This window comes from Nanorana parkeri, unplaced genomic scaffold (genome assembly GCF_000935625.1).
Source record: "Nanorana parkeri isolate BGI_ZX_2015 unplaced genomic scaffold, ASM93562v1 scaffold43, whole genome shotgun sequence".
In the NCBI taxonomy this organism is placed as follows: Eukaryota; Metazoa; Chordata; class Amphibia; order Anura; family Dicroglossidae; genus Nanorana; species Nanorana parkeri.
The window spans coordinates 1,988,863-2,011,744 of NW_017306311.1; the positions used below are offsets into that span (position 1 = coordinate 1,988,863).

The following is a 22,882-nucleotide window of genomic DNA, read 5'->3' on the forward strand; positions in this document are numbered from 1 at the left end:
CATTTTCCTTTACCAGTCACCAGATGGGTAGTGCTGATATGAGGAAGCAAAGCCATGCTCCTCTACAAAGATGGACGCCTCCACACAGAGACACAGTGCAGAACGTGGCATGGTAAATGAGTAATGGGGGAAATACAAGTCAGCTGCAGGGAGACCACAGGCAATACTGGTGACTGGTTTTTGGCCCTCTGCCTACTTTTTGTGGGCACAGTTTCCAGTATGTAGGTCATCTTTAAACTGATATGATTGGTTTAATATTCACTGTAACATGCCAAATATGTGACTAATTTAGACAAACAGTATTTGCAGTAAATAGTGAAATGTTTGTATATTGAGTTTGTTCTTTTACTGACTTATCTAACTCAGATCAAAGGCTCAGCACTCCTCCTCTATGGCAGCCAGGGCCAAGCAGTAGCCAGGGGCACCTTACTATTAATTATGAGATGTTCCTTGTAGCCAGCAACATGCCATACACTTCTGTCTCCTCTTCCCACATTGCAGCATTGAGTTCAGAGACTATCCCACCGAAAGACACACGCAGGACTGATCAGTGGTCTGGTATTCCTTTGAATACCAAGTGCATAAGTTGTCTCCTTCCTCTGAAATATTTGGGGCTGCTGCTTTTAGGTACCCACATTGCTTGGTAGCATGGCTGTTTTACCTGCACTACCTGGACAGGCTTACTAACTAGAGAAGCGTTTATCCCTAAATCTGAACTCCAGACAAATATGGTATAAAATATATTGCAGCTCTATATTTATTAACACGTCAATAAATGCATTTTTTGGATGCAAGTAGTGTAAGTACCTGAATTTGACTTTGTACTAGGTCTCTTGAAATCCACTGTACAGCAAAGCTTGGAGTGGGAAAGGGAAAAGCAGCACTAAGAGCCAACCAGGTATGCTGCAGTGCTCTTGTGCTAACAAGGGACACGATGATAGAAGGAAAGAGCTGAGTGACACGAGATGAACTTATCAGTCTGCTGCTTCTCATTTCACTGTCCAGTCTCAGGCTGGAAATAGGACAATACCTTTAAGTGTTATTTAACGGGGGCAGAGCTGTGTAAATCTCTGGAATACATGGGCAGAAATACAAATCCTTTGGCAGGTAAAACAGTTCCATTATGTGTATTTAGCCGTTTGCCTGGAGTTCAACTCTAACCCTTTTACTGCCAGGGGCTGACTTCCATTTTCCACTGCTGATCAAACCAACTTTTCTTTAAACCTGTTTATTACATACATCAATTGTTCTGAAAGACTTCGTCTCCATGAATCTCTAAAAAGCACATGACCTATGGAAATAAGCAGTCAATAAACTAGGTCCTATATTCAGGGTGACCCCATGAACCAGTAATAGAAAAGACAAAGGCCTTTTCTAACGAACAACTTACCTGCACGCAGGCTACTCGTGGTGGCAGCACAAGGCCCATGTTGTCTCCGTGGACCATGGTCATGACTCCTATTGTTCGGGTGGTAAGACCCCATGAGTTCTGGAAGGCATATTGCTTTTCGCCCGGGGTTTTTGGATCTTCAAAAACAATCTCAAACATTTTGGAGAAATTCTGTCCAAGGTGATGTGATGTTGCTCCCTGAAATGAGGAGTCAAAGCAGCGTTAGTTTTAGTAATAACAAATCACACAGCCGCTTGTTCCGACATTAAATCCCGCAGCAGCGGTGTCAGCAATGGACAGGATAGCCTTAGATGAACATGTAGATTTAAAAGAGAACTGTGGGGAAAGTGTTTTTCCCCATAGTTCTCTTAAGGGTCACGGGAGGACATATACTAGTGTCCTCCCGTGACCCAAAGCTTAGTCTATCGCAAGCTACAGCTCGCTGTATACTGAGACTGCCGCACCCGGGACGGATCCCGACAATGTCGAGATCCACCCAGCTGCGTGAGTGACAGCTGGCTCTGCCTATCTAGAGGCAGAGCCAGTCAGTGCTGGAGGATCGGAGAGGGGAGGGGGTAATCCTTGCGGGGAGCCGTGACGACAGTCACCACTCTCTGCAGGGAGATGATCGAGAAGTGAGCGAGCGACTATGTGTTCGCTCACTTCCCGATCTATTGAGCCGACCTGAGAGACAGTTTCATTGTCACACGTCGGCTCGAACTATGAGGTTGAGTGGAAATCACTCACCTCATTAGTTCTCCTTTAAGCAAGCCACAAAAGAAATGAAAGCCTAACTACAGATAACACTTAAAAGTGCATTTAAACCTAGAAAAAAAGGTGATACCATATGAATAAAAGCTGAACGTTGTAAACACCACTGGCAGTGTAATATGGCTTGTCCTAAACCCTGTAACTGTCACTTTTTATGGACAGCTTACCCTGCAGGTAAATGTGGAGAAACCTATAAAAGGAACATGAAATAAAAAGAATTCATATCCTGGAAACCATTATTACATGCGTTAAACCCTAACACTTTGCAGAAAACAATGATTTCCAAAAAAGTGGTCCTTTAACTCCTCACCATTCTATCCTAAACTATAGGAGTTGCTGCAACTGGAGTTAGACTTGAAAGTGCATTTTCATCTTTGTAAATTAGCATTTATTGTGGTAATAAAAAGATGAAGTGAGTTTCATGATTCACATTTCAGGCTTTCTTCATTTTTTTTATGAAGTTTAGCCTGAAGCCTAAAAAGTAAAAATTTTGTCCAGAGGAAATTCAGTCTGACTATAACAGCTGCAAACCACAGAGAAGACCATTTCCATGAGCATATGAAAATCTAAGTTTCTGTGTTCATGTACAGCAACTGTACAGATTGGTCCAATCACCTATATGTACTGACCTGTATGGCTCTGCCGCTGGCTGATATGAACGCCTCCACAGTGGTTGTATAGTCTCCTCCTGCAAACTTTTCCTTCTCTGTCTTTCTTCCTTTGACTACAGGAATAGCCAAGAGGTCCTCATAAACCCGGGTGTAGAGATCCAGGATCTGCAGGACCTGCAACCGAGATCAACAAATTAAAAATAAAAATCCATGCAGTTATGTGTTCATTATCATTAAATGTATTTACTAGGAATGCACCAATATATCAGCCGCCGAAACATATCAGCCCAAAATTGCACTTTTGGCACAATGCTGAAAGTGCCATTTTCCTGCCGATACATCGGTGCACCCTATTCTCTCCTCCCCAATGGGCGCTGCTCTGTGTCCCAGCATGGAGGAGAGTAACTGTCACAGGCAACCTGCAGGAGGAGAGTGCTGTGAGCGGCTGGCGTCTCTCCTCCCACACCGCTCAGCATCATATCATATATCAGAGGAGAGCGGTGTGGGGGCGAAGACAGCCTGCTGTACTGTCACAGGAGGCTGAGCTCTCCTCCCGCTATGCTCACTCAGCCTCCTGTGACAGTGTGCGTCAGGATGGAGAGCGGGTACAAGCAGTCAGTGATCAGTGATCGCTGAGTGTTTGTACATAATTCAGGACAGGGTATGGTTACTATATCCTCAATTATGAATGAATGGGAAGTGATCTACATCCCCTCCTGTCCATTCATGATTGTGGTTATAGTAACCATACTATGCCCTCATGTTATGAACGAACAGGAACAATCAGTATTGAGGATTCCTGTTCATTTATAACAGGGGCTGCAGAAAAAGAGTCCCCAATCTCTTTCTATTTTAAAAGGGAAATATCAGGGGTGTTTAGAAATGATCAGGGGTGTTTAGACCCCCAATATTTCTCAGAACCCCCTAAAAGTAAAAAATTTAAATATTTAATAAAAAAATAAAATAAAAAAAATCATAAAGAAATAAAAATGTAAAAAGTTAAAATACAAAAACATTTTCGGTTTCGCCCTGACATTTTTTAATATTTCGGTTTATTTTCGGTTTAGAAATTTAAATTTCGGCGACCTTCTAGTATTTACTCAAATAAAACTAATGAGTACTTAAATATGACTTGGTATCAGCATCTGGTAACCGCTCTTATACAGAAGCACTGGGGGAGGGAAGCCAATCCGGTGCGATGCATGGAAATGCATGACAAGGAGCATGCTGATGGGTAGAGAGAGAGCAGAGAGATAATCTAAGCACTCTACTGCTGCTCTTTCGCTTTCCAATTAGCAGCCTGCGGATGAGAGATGACACTACTGTGTTCCTTAACTGCTGTAAGTCCGGTGCCATCAACCTGGCTGTGCTTTGTGGCAGAGATGTGTTAATTGCAGTTCTAGATGAAAACACACAAATCCTCTGGCAGATAACACAGCGCCCTTGTATGTATTTCACCTGTGTAATTAGACATGTGCCTGGAGTTCAGCTTTAACCACTTGCTGACCAGGTGTTTACACCCCTTCCTGGCCAGGCCATTTTTCAGTGTTCAGCGCTGCGGTACTTTGACTGACATTTATTCCGTCATGCAACGCTGTACTGAAATTAATTTTATACCATTTTTTGGTGACAAATAGAGCTTTCTTTTGGTGGTATTTATTCACCAAATATAATGAAAACAGTACAGAAAATTTGGGGGAAAAAACGGTTTTCCCTACGTTATGTTATAAAACAGTTATTATTACCCAAATATTTGGCAAAATATAAAAGTCGGGGTCACGTCGGGTAAATAGACACCAAACATGTTAAGCTTTAAAATTGCGTGCGTCCGCGAACTAGCAAAAACTACCATACCCAAAATTGACCATAGGCGACGCTTTAAAAGCTTTTACCGCTCATCAGTTTAGTGTTATCAGTGATTGATGGCCCTAAAATTATTGCTCTCACTGCGACATTCGCGGCGATACGTAACATGTGCGGCGTAATGAATGTAATCGTCGTACGCACTTAGGCGCACTCGACGCATGTTTGCATGTTTATGTGGGGGGCGGGGGACTTAAAAAAATTTTTTTTTTTATTACCTTTATATGCAACTTTTAATTTTTTTAATATTTTTTTTGTAACTAATTCTTTTAAACATTTTTTTTCAGTTAACTTTATTGCTATCAAATAGGGCACTAACAAGCCCCCTTTGTGATAGCCAATTTTCAGTGACAGGTCCTCTTTAGGACCCCTGTCACCTAGGGACCCCCAGAGACGCTGATGAAGCAGAGACCAGCTTCATCAGCTTCTCTCCGGTTTCTGTACCGGAGAGTGACACTGAATGCAGGAAGTGATGTAATACACATCACTGACTGCATTCCAAAGGAGGAGGAGGAGATCAAACGGAGTTCGTGTACTGAGCTCCGTTTGATCTCCGGCCGCAGAGCTGCTGTGCTGGTCCCGGGCTCGCACCGGGCACAGCGGAGCCGGGCCACACACCCGCACGCTTATTACAAGCGATCAGGCGTCTCTACAGACGCCCGAACGCTTGTATGTAAACAGCCATAGCTGGCTGTTAACAGTGCAGGCTGCGGCAGGCACGAGCGTGACGGGATGATTCAAAACGCCATACCCTCAAGAAGCCGCTGTCCGGCCGTTTAATTACAACGGCCGGACAGCAGGTGGTTAAAGTTCACTCCATGCAAAACACAAAATTCAGTAATAACCAAGCCTGGTGTATAGCGGATTACTGGTCATTGAGTTTTAGGTATGGACAGCAGAAAAGCTAACAATCCCTCTTTACTACAGTTCTGGAAGCCCACTTTATCCCTTCAGGTTTTCTGATCTAGGAACCTATTCTGCTCAATTGTAATGCAGGAGAGAGATCCTCAAACAATGTGGGTGCCTCTTGACGGATGTACAGGAAAAAAATGGAAGGTTTAGACCAAATGTTGAGATGGTGAGTTTATTTAATCATAAATTGAAAGAAAGGACAAGCCAACACGTTTCAGTGATTCTAACAGCTCCCGCCTTCATCAGGGCTAAAACGAACATTCATGGCTTACTAAATAGCAGCACATAATCCTTTTTACAATGTAACTCACCAAAGAGAAGTCTGGTTCAGTGACTGAAATGACCCGCTTCCTCTATCTCCGCTCGAGCATAACAAGTTTATTAAAGCAGCAATAAGAAGCCCAGCCTGCTCCCTTAGCACAACAAACAGTGAGGTTATAAATGACTAAGTGGATTTATTAATGGAGTTTTCGGCAAATCGGAGCTGTACAGGATGTCAGCTTGGCTTGGTTCACTAAAGTCTTCGATTACAAGCAAGCAAAGAAATAGGACAGCTGACCAAACTTCAAGCGCAAAAAGAGAAGAGGATATTTATGTCCAGACCAGAAGAAAAAAAAATAACGTTTGAGAGAGAATAAAAAATAAAATTTCTTGTCTACTAGAGTTCAGGCACAACTCCGCTTATATGACCCTACGGGAATACGTTCTACCGAGGTGAACTGAGGACACCAGACAGCTGGAAATCAAACTAAGGGCAGGTAAGGGGCTGGTACGGTGTGTTGAGGATGCCATCTAGAGGCTGCTTACAGGAAAGCAACTATGTTCTTCCAGCTTCATGCAGCTTAAAGAGACCCTGTCACCAACTTGAAAAAAATGCAGACAAAAGCACACAACATCTTTTAGAATTTATAAGGCTTAGTTGGAGTGGTTTTTGCTTTTTATAATTGATTTTTATTGACTTACAATGTGCCTTTGCTAGAAAATGACTACTTCAGAAAAGTCCATTCCGTAGCTGTGGTGAAAATACAAATACCATCATGCATCTGCCTCTGGGAGTCATTCAATGTCTTGTAATGCCTCGTGGGATTTTTAACTGCACCACAGCTGGAGGGCCAGAGTTTGCCTATCCATGGTATACAGTATTCCCGAGTAGGTGACCTATCCCAAAGACATCACTGACCGCTCAATTCAGATGCCATGTGTTAACTAACTAAAGTCTAACAGGGTTATTCACAAAAGGGTGAAGAGTTTGGAGAAAGAGGAGAAGTGAACAATCTAGGCCAAAATAGTCGATTTGGAAAAATTCTCCTATTCAGCTCACTTTCCAGTTCAGCTATGTTGTCCTAGATTGTTCACTTCTCCTTCCTTCTTCTTGTGAATAGCCTTGTCACTTTTTTTGTTTACTTTTGATACAATGGGCAAAGGTTAGAACAACTTCCCTGTCAGATGTTACTGATATCCGGGCTCCATTGAGAGATTTCTCCTCACTTTTAGTTCTGTCTTACCAGACAAAGTGAGGGAAAATCTGCAACGGAGAAGCCAACAATAAAAAGCCGACAGCCTTCCCCTACTTTACTGAACAAAGCATACTTACTTCTGTCTGTATTGCTTTTGGAGAGGGCACAATCACACTATAGAGAGTCGTTATGGTGCCTTAAAACGGAACTATGACCAAACCTTTTTTGGCCATAGTTCTCTCAAGGGTCAATAGATCGCTATATGCTGACAGCGCAGAGCCAAAGCTGGGAAAGATCCTGACAATATTGTCGGGATCCACCCCTCTGCCTGATTGACAGCTCTATAGGCACAGCCATCTGTGCCCGCCCCCTCTCCATCTGCCCCTCCATTAAGTGCTGGAGGAACAGAGAAGGGAGAGAGGAATCCCTGTGGAAATCTGTAAATGACAGTCACTGCTCTCTGCAGGAAGAAGATTGTTAACTGAGGGATCAGCGGTATGTGATCGCTCAGTTCTCGATCAGTAGAGCCGGCGTGCGACAGCTGCAGGGCTGGTTCACACCATCCTCAGCGCGTTTTCGGCCCAATTGTGGCCAGTTCCGGTCCGGAAAAAAAAAAGTGCTTGGAGCATTTTTTCTGACCGGACCACAGGCATTGATGTGCAACGCATCCCCTGTGCGGCCGGAGGGCGAGGCTGCAGCGCCATCGAGTACAATGCACCGCCACGTTTCCTCCTCCCTCGCAACAAAGTGAGCCAGCCGGAATGTGATCCAATGTGTTCCAGCCAAATGAGGCTGGTGTGAACTAGCCCTCAATGTCACATGTCGGCACCAACTATGGGAATGAGTGCATTTCACTCTTCCCATGATTCTCCTTTAACATACATTACGGCATGCGTTAATGTGTGCTGCATTAAGACAGCCCATTCATCATCGATGGGCTGCCAATGCACCACAATGGATGGAAGAAATGTGCACAACCCTTTTTTCAGAAGCAGGGACCCACAACGTGCAGTATCTGTGCGGCAGTGTGTTGTGTTCTACGGTACAATGCACAATGAATGGCACCACAGACACCACATGTAGAGCAAATTAGCGCATGCATCACAGCCCAAATTACCACAAAGCTCAAATATGAACTGGCCCTAATGTTGATAGAAATATGTAGTTATCGTTTGCTAGCAGAATTATTATAAAGTCAACCTGACCTGGTTTAAGACATTGCTAAAATACCTAACAAGTACCTCTGTTAGTCTTCAAATAGGTTTCCACCGCACCAAAATTCCCCCCTCCTGCCCTCGAAGTCCCCCATTGGATTTCAGACCCCTGCAGTGTAGGGAGATTTGATTTCATTCCAAGTCAACAATCCAGACCCCTTCGCTTACCTCCTCTGCAGCTTCCTCATATTCAGCAAAGGCAGTGTGTCCCTCCTGCCACAGGAACTCACGGGTGCGCAGGAATGGCTGGGGGTGCTTAAACTCCCATCTCTGTACAAGACAAGAGAGTTTTGTTTAGTATGTGACCTACAGATCTCACAGAGCTACCCAAACTAATTACAGATAATCTGACAAAAAACAATCTACTTTAAACTGAGGATGCTCTGAGCTGCGCTTACCACAACATTGCACCACTGGTTCAGTTTGATGGGGAGGTCTCGGTGAGACTGAATCCATTTTGCATATGCGGGATACATAACTGCAAAAGAAAAACACAAAAGTGAGTTTATATCTTGAATGGCGGTTTATAGAATGCGTTGTGTTAATTGTGTGTGTGTGTGTGTGCTGCCCCCATGCCACTTTGTGCCATGTTGTGGTAGCCAGGCAGCAGCACTCCCTAACACGCACAGGATAAGTTTGCTTGCCCAAGAAGTTTGAGAAAATTGAATTACCCACTCAAATCTGGCCCCCTATCTCCCCCCCCCCACTATACTTACCCATCTGCCAATAGTCCTTCCACTCCGCCGGTATGGGTGTACTATCTGTACCCCAGACTGGACACAGCCCTGCACTATGGACATTATATACTTGAATTTCGCTTGCACTCATTGGTCAGCTCGGTCACCTGACTGCACTGACCAATGAGAAGTGTTTCTTAGCACTGCTAAATACGGTTTTGGTTAAAATAGTTTTTTGTATCAGGACAAGTAGGTTCGGTCCACTCTTTAGTCCTTGGACAAGTAGATTTTTTAAAAAAATATCCACACCCCTGTTCCTCTACCACTAGACTTAACAAGCATTTAACCCTTGCAGAGCAGGAAGGCCCCGTTGCAAGTGTATTTTTTTTAAACCCTGGAGATCAGTATTAATGTCAGGAGTCAAAGAAATGACAAATATAAAAGAAGTTTGCCTATTTTCCTTGCAATGGCAGCTGGTGCCTACAAACAACTGAAATGGAATCAAAACATAAGAGTCATCTTCTCTATCTCTAGGCTGACATTCTCACCTTTCCCCCTTTGACATCTGGTGCTGTCATGGTGCCTAATCTTCTAGTTTCTGGTTGGAACACAAGATGACTGAGGATTGTGAAGACATGTCACTAGAGTGGAGCAAAATCACAACCCTCGGCCCAGTGTTGGGGAAAAACTCTGCCACGGATGATCCCGGTGGCTGGTGTTACAACACACAGCCCCTTTGATAAACTTCATACACAATATGAAGTTGCTGTATAAAGTGGGCGGCACAGTGGCTTAGTGGTTAGCATTTCTTGCAGCACTGGGGGCCCCGGTTCAAATCCCTGTGCTTGCGGAGGTTTCCTCTGGGTACTCTGGTTTCCTCCCACACTGCAAAGACATGCTGGAAGGTTAATTGGCTCCTCTCTAAATTGGCCCTCTATGTATGTGTGCATGTGAGCTGGGGGCCTTAGATTGGAAGCTCCTTGAGGACAGGGACTGATGTGAATGTGGAGTATGTAAAGTGCTGCATACATTTTCGGCGCTATATAAATACCTGTAATAAGTAATAATATTAAAATGTATTATTCCGTTACAAATGTATCTATGACCTCTCTTCCAGTTATCTTCCATTCCAGGAATTCATTCAGCCCTATCCAATAATCACTTACCAGTTTCACTTGTGGGTCGAACAGCGATTGGCTCAGCCAGTTCAGTCTTCCCCGACCTGGTAACCCAAGCCACCTGCGGAAAAATGAAAGCCAGATATAGTCAGTAGTAGAAAAACCTAAATCAACAGAACAGCTGCCAGTTACCCAAAAGTTAGTGAAAGTCCCAGTGCAGACAGACCGTTACATCTACAGAAAAAATACATATAAGGGAGCGGTTGTAGCTGTCAAAAGAAATGTGTTCCTTCATCCAATCCTGACAATTACACAGCTCTGCCACACAGTTTATCCCTGTATGGCAGGGCTGGAGACCAGATTGTTCTCTACTTCTGTTTAGTAATGCTCACAGGTCTTATGCCTGCCCCAGCCTGTGACTGGAGAGTAAATAAAGATATAGCAGACTAATTAGCTCCTCTCTCTTTCACTCTGCTCCATTATTCATTCAGTAGGCTCATTATTGGCATATGAACACAACTGATAGACTGCTTGTGCTGCTTCTCCTGTTCCCAGTTGGAGCTCTGCTGTACAGGGACTGCAAGAGAATGTCGCCAAGTCAAATATAGGCACTTGCACTTCTTGCATTTAAAGAAATACATGTAATGATTTATTATTACAGAGCAGCAGTCATATCTTTAAAAGACAATTATGGGGTAACCTTTTTATCCCATAGTACTCTTTAGGGTCACGGAAGGACATATACTAACCTCCTCCGGTGACCCAAAGCTCAGTACATAGCGAGCCATTGCCCGCGATATACTGAGAGCGCCACAGCTGTGGCAGATCCCAACAATACTGTGGAGATCCACCCAGCTCACCACTCTCTGCAGAGAGATGATCGAGAAGTGAGTGAGTGAGTGACTATATGTGTTCAGGATCAAAATGAGAAGTAGCAGCCTTGGTATATTCACCAGCACAGGTCTTCCTTAAAGCAGCCCATGTTCATTTAAGCTAGGCCTATAGATGGCTCTATTGTCAACTGATGAATAATAATGAAGAATAAAGGGGTGTCCTTCAGTAAACGCAGGTCACTTCCACCTTTACCTACCTCTGGGGCAAAGTCAGCAATGTGGGTTTTTTCTTTCTCCAGGGCGGCCTGAGACACAAACATGGGGAAGTAGCAGTTCTCCACTCCCAGCTTCTTTATTTCAGTATCAAAGAAGTTTTTAATGGAGTCCCAGATGGCGAAAGACCAAGGACGCAATATGTAGCAGCCACTGACATCATAATATTCGATCAATTCGGATTTCGTGATCACCTGTGGGGACAGAAATCCTGTAAATGTAGAACCAGCAGCAAGATATGCCATATACCTTTTTATTGTGTCTAACCCATAATGATCTTTATCTTATAAGCCATGAGCAATTAGAGGTTACACCATGACAAGAGCAGAACACATCGACCCCCTTACAGCAGTTGAACTTGCAGTTAAAACCAGCTTACAATATTCCAGGTATATCAAAACAAAAAGGTGTGTGCATTCTAACAGTTTCCCTTGTCAGCACACAGCTGTCCCTTGTCAGCACACAGCAAGGGTGGAAACGGTGGCCTCTTTGCAGAGATGTGGCACCCCCCGCCGAGATCTTCAACACACAAAGCTCATCCTCCCTGCAGATTGGAGAGTTCTGGCTCTGAGTCAGCAGAGGGAGTGTCGGACCTCTCCAGGGAGCAAAGGTCCTTCTCTGTAGCATGCTGGCAGTACACAGGCTATTCTACTCAGGCTGTGGCTGCTTTCTATGGTACACAAACTAAGATTTTGCACACCTTTTGTTTGTATGCACCTGAGATGTTTAATGTTTCATTTAAAAATAAAAGTTAAATTTGGCTTAAAGTGAAGTTTTATATGAAAGCACATTTACCTTGATTTAGCAAGACAATCTAAAATTTGAAACCAGACAACAAAGCCAGTATAAAGCTCTTACCTGAGAATACCAATCTGCAAGGTTTTCCTCTTTCTTGGCCTCCAGTCCCAGCCTGAACAATAAACAAAATGGATACGTGAGTGAAGGAGGGAAGACTGGAGCCTTGTCAAGGTAAGGCAAGCCTGTATGCTTAGCAAGACATGCAGTCGTACCTGGTCTGTTTCTTTGGGCCCTGCCCTTCTCCGGCTCCTCCAGAGGAACCATTAAAAGAGTCCTTAGCTGGCTCTTTCTTCTGCCCATCACTCTGTTTGGCCTGCTTGTTCTGTTTCTCAGACTTGTTTTCTTTCTCCTTCTGCTTCTTGTCCTCTTTGGGTTTCTTGTCCACGGGGCCTACGGCAGCCACTGGCTTGTACTCTGTTCCTGTGAGGGCCTTGTACTGAGACTTTAGGTCCAGAAGCTGCTTAACTGCGGCATCCACTGCTTCCTGCACACCAAGGGTGAAAGGGTTACAAAATGATCCCACAATCTGCTGCTGCCTGGGATTAGGAACTAATAAATGATTAGAGGAAAAGGTGAGCCCTTAGATGTAAACACTGCACTGTTTACATCTGTGATTGGTCATTGCAGAAATTCAGAGTTAGGACTTACCGGTAACTCTATTTCCATTAGTCTTCCAGGACAGCATCACGAGATGGAATCTCCTCCCCCACACACAGGAAAGGTACAGAGCCATTCAGAATGGCTCTGTACACTGTCTGCTCAGCGAGCGCACTGAGCTGAGTTCATAAGCGTCCACCACTACGCCGTTTTTAAAACATATGGCGCTACATATACATGGTTAAACAACTACTACCAAGGCTGTAGATTTCTGAATCTTGCTTAAAATATGAAAGAAAAAAACAGTGTTCACACAGATAAGAAAACTCACCTTTGGAGCTTTTCCACTCTTCAGTTTTCGGACCTCGTCGCCTTGCTTGGACACCTTGTCATGGAGTTTGTCGGCTTCTGAAGAACTGGAGGAATTGTCTTGCACACTGACAGATTTCTCTACTGCCGGGTTTGCAGGCAGCTGCCCTGGTTTGAACTCATGACCCGTCTTTTCTTTGTATTCGGCTTTCAGGGCGAGCAGAGCTTTCACTGCCTCATCCACCTTGTCCTTTCAAAAAGAGAAGCATATATAAAAAGACCTGGCAGACATTAAATGAATCCTAAAAATAGAACAATGGCATCCAATAACAGCCCCAATGTTTCACAAACGTTTACACCATCAGCAATTCATTCTAATGTCCATGACATATCAGACGCTGTTTATCGGCGCTGTATTTGTCATACGTGAACAGATAATGGACCACCTAGATATACATAAACTAATTCATGTCAAATGGAAGGCATGACTTCCTTCTCAGTGCTTAGTTTTTGGCCACATTGCTAAGCCAAAGCCGTTTGGGGAGGTGGTCTAATGCAATACTAGCATATTTATTGATACAAAAAATCATCTGGAACAAGAACCAGCCTTTAGACCTCTTTACCTTTGGAGCCTTTTCAGACTTCAGCTTGCGGACAGCCTCTCCTTTCTCAGCAACTCTGGTATAGAGGCTAGCATGGTCTGCGGAGATGGCATCTGCTCGGCCACAACCCTGTGCAGGAGCAGAGGTTTTGCAGGGAGACTGAGGAGGGGGGCACCCAGGCTTATACTCCTGCCCAGTCTGCTGTTTGTATTCTGCTTTTAGGGTTAGGAGTAATTTCACTGCAGCATCAATCTCGTCCTTATCGCAGATGGAAGGAAGAAAAAGAGAAAAGCATAGGAAAGGGAAAGCTCTAAGAAGGCAAAGTGCATGCACTGAAAACAAGCTTGCTGTGAATGGAGCACCACAATCACTCATACACATTGTGAAAACAAAATTGGACAAGCTTTCCAAAATTTTCTATAACAGTGAATATGTCTAAATGAGCCCATTCGTTCGGTGGTTGGCTATACTGAGCACAGAGGCAGACTTGTGTTCTCCATGTACTCTACCTTAGGAGCCTTCTTGCTTTTGAGCTGTCGGACCAGCTCTCCTTGTCCAGTTACCTTGTTGTATACCACCGTGATATCAGCAGATTGAGGAGCAGTAGGAGGGGGTGCAGGATTGTTGCTCGCAGCTAAGGGAGAGCTGCCTGCCTTATACTCCTGCCCCGTTAATTGTTTATAACCTGACTTCAGTTCTAAGAGAGATTTCACGGCTGCTTCTACCTGAGGCTAGTGTAAAAACAGAAGAGAAAAGGGTGTGCACTGAGAGAATGGCGAAGAGCTAGGAGACAAACATACATACTGACATTTTTAAAAAGCAAGAAAACAAGCAAAGCCCAAAGAGTGCCCATCACCAGCAAACGGAGGCAGACAATTATGTTGGCGGAGTCATTTCTCAAGAACGCAGCCTACTAGGAAGCAGTTACATTAGTAATCCCTCAAATGTGGGTTCTATAGCACTGGTCCATCACAGCGGGACTCAGGAACAAGAGGTTCCACTTTTATAGAGAAAGGTGAAAATCTCTATATAGACCCCAACCACTACTGATTAGCAGGTCGAAAGATTCCTTTTGAGGGACAATACTGATTATTAGGAATGCATGAACTGTTTATAAGTATCTGGCTATTTCTAAGCTTCCTTAGACCTTAGGCTGTTATTTTTGTGTGTCTCGCTGATAGGTAGAAAGTACACTTAACATGTAAACCTAGAAAAACAAATAATTAAATACTAAAGCATGCTGGTCCTTAGATGAGGTGGCTGCATTGTTTTTTGTTTCAGGCTTTTATTCCCTGTTTATTCACCTAGTAATTCTACAAGTAACACTTGCCTTAGGGTGACAACTCTCATTCATTGTACTGTATCTATGGAGGAGCAGCATTGTCACCCTATGGCGGAATGTGTTTTGGACTACAGAAAACCTTCCCCTCTCCTCATCTATATAATTAAAAGAGAACTAAAGCCAAACTTTTTTGGGGGTTTTAATTCCCTTTTGGGCCAAATGATTACATTTACTAATGTATTCCTGTGACCCAAAGTTAGCATATAATGGGCTACTGCCCGCTATTTCCTGACAGCACAGAGCTGCTCTGCAGCAGGGATAGAGCCAGACAATACTGTTAGGATCCACCCCGCTGTCTGATTGGCAGCTGGCTCTGCCTCTCTAGAGCCAGAGCCAGTTGTGCCCGCCTTCTCCCCCGCCTGTCCCCTGCAATACGCGCTGGAGGAACAGAGAGAAGGAGGAGGGAAACCCTGCAGTGAGCAGTGACTGACAGTCACTGCTCTCTGAAGGGAGAAGACCCTGAGCTAAGCGAATAGCATTCCGTGATCAGCTCAGCTCTCGATCTATAGAGCCGGCATGTGACATCTGCAGTGCCTTTAAGTGGGGAGCCGTTATGTAGTCCACAGAGAGAACTGCAAACAATGCTAATTACAGTCAGAAGAGACATCAGAAATCAGCACACCTGATTAGTGGCAGGATCAACAGGCATTTTTTGCACGTATCAATCAGGTATACCAAAATGCTTTTAATGGTATATTTAAGAGATGTGCATGTAGGAGATACTTGGCAACTTGTGAAGAAAGCCTTATACACACAAGCACCATAAGATCCCACTATTAGGGATAAGAAATTTAGTAACTGTGATGTAACCACTTTAATTCAAAACAGACACGTCCATTTTTAATTGACTTATTTAAATAATTTGTACTGTAAGCCAAACGCATATTGACAAGAAGATCGCTTAATTTACACATCTGCTTTCTATAGACAAAATATTTCTATACCAATTATTACCTTTGGTGCTTTTTCAGCCTTCAGTTTCCGGACTAAGTCCCCTTGTTCAGTCACCTTATCATACAGTGTTTTAGCATCATTGCTGTTATTAGCAGCTGCTGGGGTAGGGGTAGTGGCGGGTGCAGGGACATTTCCTGGTTTATAGTCTTGCCCTGTTGCCTGCTTGTATTCCGCTTTCAAGGCTAAAAGACCTTTCACTGCGTTATCGATCGCGGCCTTCTCCGCTTTCTTGGCTTTGAGGTCCCGGACAAGATCTCCCTGAGCTGTGACCTTGTTGTACAGTTCCAAAGGACTACCTGCAGCCGCTGCTGGCTGTGGAGCTAAGACCGGAGCATCCTTCACTGCCGCTTCTGCAGACTTTCCCTTGGGCTTGGTCTGTGGGAAAACAAAGAAATTAGATACTAAATAAAGACATTTCAATAGGCTCATGCTAAACATGGAATGAATATTTTTCTGGTACATTATATATGGCCCGTGTTTAATCCTTTATGGAATAAATATTTTGTCAAACTCAAACCACAGTGGTCCAAATGTGTCCTAGAGTAAGAGCTCCAAGTTCAGAACTCATGACCTATCTATTCTCTCCTGCTTACCTCCTTTTTGACAGTAGCCACCTTTGCCTTCTCCTTAGACCCAGATGTTGGCATCTCCTTGGTGTGACCATCTGGGATGTAGATTAGGACACATGGGGCATCCTTGCAGCTGTGTGGACTGGACAAAAAGAAAGGATAAAAATAGAAAAGTTTGGTCCAAAGATGCAATAACCTGGTCTACTACTACAGTCACTAAAAGGTAGCTTAGTAGTATGATGTAAAAGTTGGGGACAAGTCAGACAGCAAAAGACTTCCCCATAAACTAATGGAATTGTTCCCTCATTGGCTGGGAATGCCAACAAATCTGATTTGATAGCTAGGAGTGACATATCGCTGGTCTGGCTAGCAAGGGAGCAGCGACACAGCAAAAGATAAGTGGTCTGTTCATGATTCTGTTTGTGGCGATTGTTCATGTAAAATAAATCTAAGGACCTATTTTCATGGTAGTGTAACCTATTACCTGATTGGCTCATAGGGCTCATCACAAATGTAAAACCCTCTTCGCTGCAGCTGGATAATGTCGCCCTTCTTCAGATTCTTTAGGCAATGGTCTCCCAGCATCACCTCTTCTTGCTGCAAAAAGGCAAATTTTACTATAGAAGTAAAAGGCATAAAATACTAATCTAGAAAACACACATTTAAATCAACACACAAATGTAATAATGAAGAGTAGATAGCTATTTTTAAAAAGAAAACAAAAAAAAAATGTTGTGAGTACGTCCCCCACAAATAAATGACAGGGTCAGCTATACAAGTACCACTACCACTGCTCTGAAGGCTTGCTTCCATAAAACACAGCCTAGTCTTCAAAAGCTAATCAACTTCAATAAGTTCCCAAAGTAGCACTGTGGTCCAAATGAAGCAGAGCAGCTCTAAGTAGGAATGCACCGATATATCGGCCGCCGAAACATATTGGCCGAAAATGGCACTTTTGGCTAAATGCCGAAAGTTCAATTTTTGTGCCGATACAGCGGTGCATCCCTGCTTTCTTTCCTCCCTGCTGGGCACTGCTCTGTGTCCCAGCGGGGAGACGAGAAAGTGTGACAGCCGGTCGAGCGCTGTGAGCGGCCGGCGTCTCTCCTCCCACACCGCTCAGCCTCCTATAGCAGTACGGCAGAGCAGTGTGTGGGCAGAGACAGCCAGCGCTCTCACAGGAGGCTGAGCTCTCCTCCCCGCTAAGCCTCCTGTGACAGTGAGTCAGGAAGGAGAGCGAGGTACAAACAATCAGTGATCGCTGAGTGTTTGTAGATAATTGAGGACATGGTATGTGTACTATATGCTCAATTATGAATGAATGGGAAGTGATCTACATCACCTCCTGTTCATTCATAGTTGTAGTTATAGTGAACATGCTCTGTCCTCACTCAGAGAGGATTCCTGTTCATTGATAACTGGGGCTGCAGAAAAAGAGATTGAGGACTTTGTGTCCTCAATCTCTTTTAAAAGGGAAATATCAGGGGCCTGTTTAGACCCCCAATATTTTCCAGAAGCCAGTAAAAGTTAAAAAAAAAAAATATTTAATAAAAAAAAAATTAAAACGTTTATAAAAAATAAACAAACATTAAAAACAGTTTCTCTTTTTCGGCCTGACAACTTTTTTTATTTCGGTTTTGTTTCGGCTTTAAAAATTCCATTTCGGTGCACCTCTAGCTCTGAGCATTGGTAACTGTTTCTCAGTGCTGATATCAGGGAGACTTCAGCCATGGCATACACCAACAATAAGATGGCATCAGTTCAACCAAAACTAATATTTTGGTCGCTACATTGGAAGACTCCTTTTTTTTTTTGCCCAGTGTCCATTTCTCCTGGAGGCAGCAGCATAACCCTGCATCTGAGAATTATTCAAAGCTCTGTCCCTCAATGGACGATAGAGAAAAAAAAGCAATTCACTAGGGCAAGTGAGGAGCCTCACCCAAAAAAACAATCACCTTGCTGCTTCTGTTAATGTATTGCTTGAAGTCTTCTTCTTTGCCCAGGACTGGCTTGGTGATCAGGTGGTCGTAGTTGACGCACGTGGTTGGAATTAAGGGAGCTTTAACTGTGTCTGCCAGCCAAGTGATCTTTGTGGTTTTCTTGTAGTCCTTGTTATCCAGGTTCAGCTTGGCGTCTAGAGACTGTATTTTGCCACTGGAGTCTCTGCGGTTAAAATACAGAGTTAATCAGTTTTCATCTTTTGAATAAAGGTATAAATTAATTAGTTTCTATGTGTATGTAGTGCACATTTACCCGTTTTTTTATTTGGCACCTTAGCCTCAGCATCAACATGGGACAGCAATAAATGTAGATCCAAATGCAACCACTCAAAAACTAAATACACATGCACAATCACAAGGTTGAACTTGATGGACCTGTGTCTTTATTCAACCTCAAATACTATGTAAATAAGCTTTGACATGTTAATTTAGTTCAAATTAAATTCCTTTAAAATCTTGTTCAGACAGTTCCTCTCATGGGGTGACAAATGTCTCCCGATTGTGTCCTTGTATTTTCATCCTGTCACACGGGCCCCTGATAGAGACTGCAATGGGCCATGCCAGCACACCTTTCACAGGCATGTTCCACTACTGTCACTATCGTATCGTATGGTCCATAACAACAATATGCAGCCAACAATCAAGTGAGTGCGTGTAGACTGAATGGCTGAAAGAGGCAGGAGAAAATCAGCAGCACTCAGATGGAAAAAAAGGTGAAATCAGCATATTATGAAAAAAGTAAATATTACTTTTTTTTTTCTTCTAAAGTGGACCTAAAGTAAAAAAATAACTTTAGGTGCTCTGGTTCCTCTTACTGTGAGCATGCTAAAGCTAAAAGTTTAATTCCAGAAATACCATCTTTCATGGAGCTGCTTCCTCCAGGCCTAACCTGCTGCTCCTCCCCTCTCAATTCCATAGGTAGGCCATTATCAATAATCGCTTCCATCTTACGAGGAGGAGTGGTTTGCAGTCAGTGAGTGCCACTGCTTCATACAGACCCCACCTTCAGCTACATGATAATAAAGTGTACCTGGTCAAGCCAGTGAATATTTAAAGCCGAAAAATGGTTGGCTTTAGTGTGGGTGGCATAAGAGGAACCTGCTGACTTTGAAGCAGAACTAAAGCCGAAAAAGAAAAAGCAAAAAAAAAATCATAGTAGGTAAGAGTTTCTTTTCTTGGTTTTGGACAATGCAGCTCCAGAGTGTATGTAGAGGAGCTCTGGTATCAGTGGCTGCCCAATAGTGAAAAAAAAACAAGAACCCCCCCACCCCAAAACACAGACCCTGAAGATCAAGAGAAGACGGTGGCAGACCAAGCAACGAGGAGGAGGGCATACTAGTGGGTAAAACTGCCATAATGTGCAAGTATGTTATTGGCATTAGCTCTGCGGACCCACAGACGCAATAGATCTACTTTAAACATGTGTCAGAGAAGTAGGAAGTACGCCACTTCAGTCCTCCATCTGAAAATGATAATGGTATTGCTTCAATACTTTGTCACATAGCGAGAACAAGGCCTGACATTGTTGGACATTGTTTAGTTCATCAGAGGTGGATTTCTTCACTTTACTTATATAGATTGATACTGCTCATCATTTTACTGCTTACCCAGCTGGTCTGCTTGTTATCTGTTATCGGTTTAAGTTTTTACATTTGGGTTTCCATGTTCCCTTCCCCTGCCCTCAACCATCTGATCTGTCCCCTCCTTGTATCTTTCCTATTATTATTATACAGGATTTATATAGCGCCCACAGTTTGCGCAGTGCTTTACAATATAGGGAAGACATTAGAATTACAATACAATTCAAGACAAGATGATAAGGAGGGCCCTGCCACTGAGGGCTTACAATCTAAGACACCGTCTGAATGGACATGCTTTTTTTCCTTTTGCATACACTTTTATGTTTGTATTCTGATATATTGTTTTGAACATGAAAAATAAAGATTGTCAAAAAAAAAAAAAAAATTAGAGGCCTGCCAATTTAGCCTATGACAGGAGTAATAACCCCATTTACAAGGCAACAAATCTTACCTGTGTATTTTGGTGATGTTTAGGTTTCCCCAATTAATAAATGTGACTGTCTCGCCTTCAGAGAATGTTTCAGCATCCGCTCCCTCGATGAGAACTCTTGGGCCGTACCATACTTGCTTCAAACCGACCTCGGCATTCTTAACAAAAGCAGACAAAATCTCAAACCTTCAGGGTACATGTGAACCCAATCACTAAAGTCTCATATAAGCTTTAAAATTAAAAAATTATGTCATTTCAAAAGATGTATTCAGAAATGCCAATGATAAGCTATGATAAAATATTGAAGGCTTGCCAAATGTTTTGTTCAAAATAAATTCTTACAAATGGGCATCTAGTGGGGCAGGACTGCCTTTTATGGATCTGTGTTTTGTACATATGTAATGTACATATTATACTTAAAGCCTTTTTTCTTATCAGGTGCATGCATTAGTCACTTAAGTGTATGTCTGGTATGGCTGGTGTAAGAAGAAATCCTCTGGCAGGTGCATTGCTATGTGCCCACTATATTTAGATTCACCTTCTCTGTTCTGGTAACCATTTTCAGAGACAGATTGACTGAAAATCCAAATATGTCAAGTTTGTCAGCAAGAGAGTATCTTCTAGTTCTGGGGACAGCTATCTATGAGGAGATTTACCCTCACATTGTAGAGTTATTCTCTCAATTCCTGTTGCATCTCTAGGGCATAAAGAGAAGGAAAATCTCCCCAACTGGCCAACAAAAAAAAAAACTCTGTTTGTACTTCCCATTCTATTCAAACCTATCAAAAAAAAAAAGAAGCTTTGCCTATACATACACATATAAAAATTGAATAGGTCAAGGAAGGGTTAGAAACTATAACATTACTGGGGGAGATTTTCCCTACTTTGTGTTCTGGTAATAACATTGTCAGTAAGAGATAAATCTTCACTCATAATAATAATGATGTTCAGTTTCTTTAAGGGGTGAAAAACTACAGAGTTGAGCCACAAAATACAATAAAAATAGGTTTTTGTACTCACTGTAAAATCCTTGGATTGTTAGGAGTCCATTGAGGGACACAGGAAGTCTTAGCCTGCAGTTTATACTGCTGCCAACAGAAGAATTGGCCACTGGCAAACTGGCCATTGGCAAACAAAAAACTGTACAGCAGCCAGGGTACCCCTCCTATTATCAGCATGCCTAAATTTGTAGCAAAGTAGTACCAAGAGCATGATCATAAAAACACAGGGGAGCAAAACCTGTGTCCTTCAATAGACTCCAAGAAAAAGATTTCATGGTGAGTACAAAGCTTTTATATTATCTTTATCATCCAATGAGAGGCAGAGGAAGTCTTTTGAATGTCTGAACGAAGTCCAATGGAGGGGAGGGAAACACAGCAAACACTAACAGGAGCAAGAAAATAACAGAACGGTTTCCAGCTAAAAGAGCCACACGAACAACCTTAAATGAGGCCACAATGTCCGCCTGGTAGAACTTAGAGAAAGTGTGAACAGAGGGCCAGGTGGCAGCTTTGATGCTGGAAGGACAAATAAGCAGTTATAGATCTAGTAGAATGCACCTTGATGGGAAAGGCTAGAATTTGATCCTTGAGACCATAAACTTGGACGATAGTCTTCCTGAACCACCTAGGGATGGGTGGAAGAAGTTAGTACTTTCTTATATTGTCCATCCGGGATTCCAAACAAAGGAATCATTCTTCCTGAAACAAGCATTGGCTGGGAGAATTTAGTCCTGGTTGAGGTGAAAATCAGAAACTACCTAAAGCAAGCAGGTTCTGGGTCTCAGCAACACTTTTATCCTATGCAGAACTAGAAAAGGTTCCTTGCAGGATAAGGCCACCAGTTTAGGAACTCGCCTCACTGATGTGAACTAAAAGAATCACCTTGTGTGTGAGAGTAGAGGGGAAATTGTCTCTAATGGGTTCAAACTGCGGTTTGTGAAGCACAGAAAGAACATGATTCAGATCCTAAAGAATCACAGGGGAAGCTACATACTGGTCCACACACTGGTCTTAGACAGTGAGAGGCCAATGGTCTCTGAAACAAAATAGAAAGGGCAAAAATTCCGGGGTGGATGCTCCAAGACGCACATCAAGTGAAATATGCCTTCCATTTACATTGATTTACCTTGCAAGAAGTAGATTCAAATTTTTTGAAGAACAAAGGAATCACAGACTCAGATGCCTCTGTTCTTTAAAGCCAGGACTTAAACAGCCATGCAGTTAATGGCAGTTAGTGCAAAGCAGGATGGTAAATTACTACTTGGGATAGAAGATTTTTATGACCCAGAAGAGCATCCGGAGGATGTTCAAAATGTCTCACCAGGTAGATGGTGAGGAGGTCGCTGCCGTGGGGGCTTACAATCTAAAAGGGAGGGGCAAGTGATACATGAGGAGGTAGCTGTGTGGGGATGAATTGTTGAGAATGTGATGGTTGAGTGGTTCGTTTGAGGTGGGCTAGGCTTCCTTGAAGAGATGAATCTTAAGGTCAGGACTGCGATGGAATCTACGTGAATTACTTTTGGAGTGAACAGGGCAAGCTCGGAGGCAATGGCATCTGTAAAGCACACTACACCTATCCCGGGG

The 22,882-nt window shown here is 43.2% G+C and overlaps 1 protein-coding gene across 4 annotated transcripts in view; it reads right to left on the reverse strand.

The window, feature by feature from the left end:
* Positions 1-22,882, reverse strand: part of EPRS (glutamyl-prolyl-tRNA synthetase) — a 68,865-nt gene that overhangs the window by 12,601 nt on the left and 33,382 nt on the right. For 2 of the 4 annotated variants that reach the window (XM_018572200.1, XM_018572208.1), the window contains 16 exons: positions 20,319-20,455; positions 18,243-18,450; positions 16,775-16,887; positions 16,315-16,432; positions 15,722-16,096; positions 13,935-14,156; positions 13,447-13,683; positions 12,846-13,073; positions 12,130-12,401; positions 11,978-12,029; positions 11,104-11,313; positions 10,062-10,134; positions 8,617-8,696; positions 8,387-8,488; positions 2,791-2,946; positions 1,391-1,588 (listed from right to left, as the gene is read on the reverse strand). In XM_018572200.1, the coding sequence (XP_018427702.1) occupies positions 1,391-1,588; positions 2,791-2,946; positions 8,387-8,488; positions 8,617-8,696; positions 10,062-10,134; positions 11,104-11,313; positions 11,978-12,029; positions 12,130-12,401; positions 12,846-13,073; positions 13,447-13,683; positions 13,935-14,156; positions 15,722-16,096; positions 16,315-16,432; positions 16,775-16,887; positions 18,243-18,450; positions 20,319-20,455 (2,781 nt within the window). Of the gene's footprint in view, positions 1-1,390; positions 1,589-2,790; positions 2,947-8,386; positions 8,489-8,616; positions 8,697-10,061; positions 10,135-11,103; positions 11,314-11,977; positions 12,030-12,129; positions 12,402-12,845; positions 13,074-13,446; positions 13,684-13,934; positions 14,157-15,721; positions 16,097-16,310; positions 16,433-16,774; positions 16,888-18,242; positions 18,451-20,318; positions 20,456-22,882 lie in introns of all 4 variants that reach the window. The other 2 variants (XM_018572225.1, XM_018572216.1) reach the window with 2 other exon arrangements.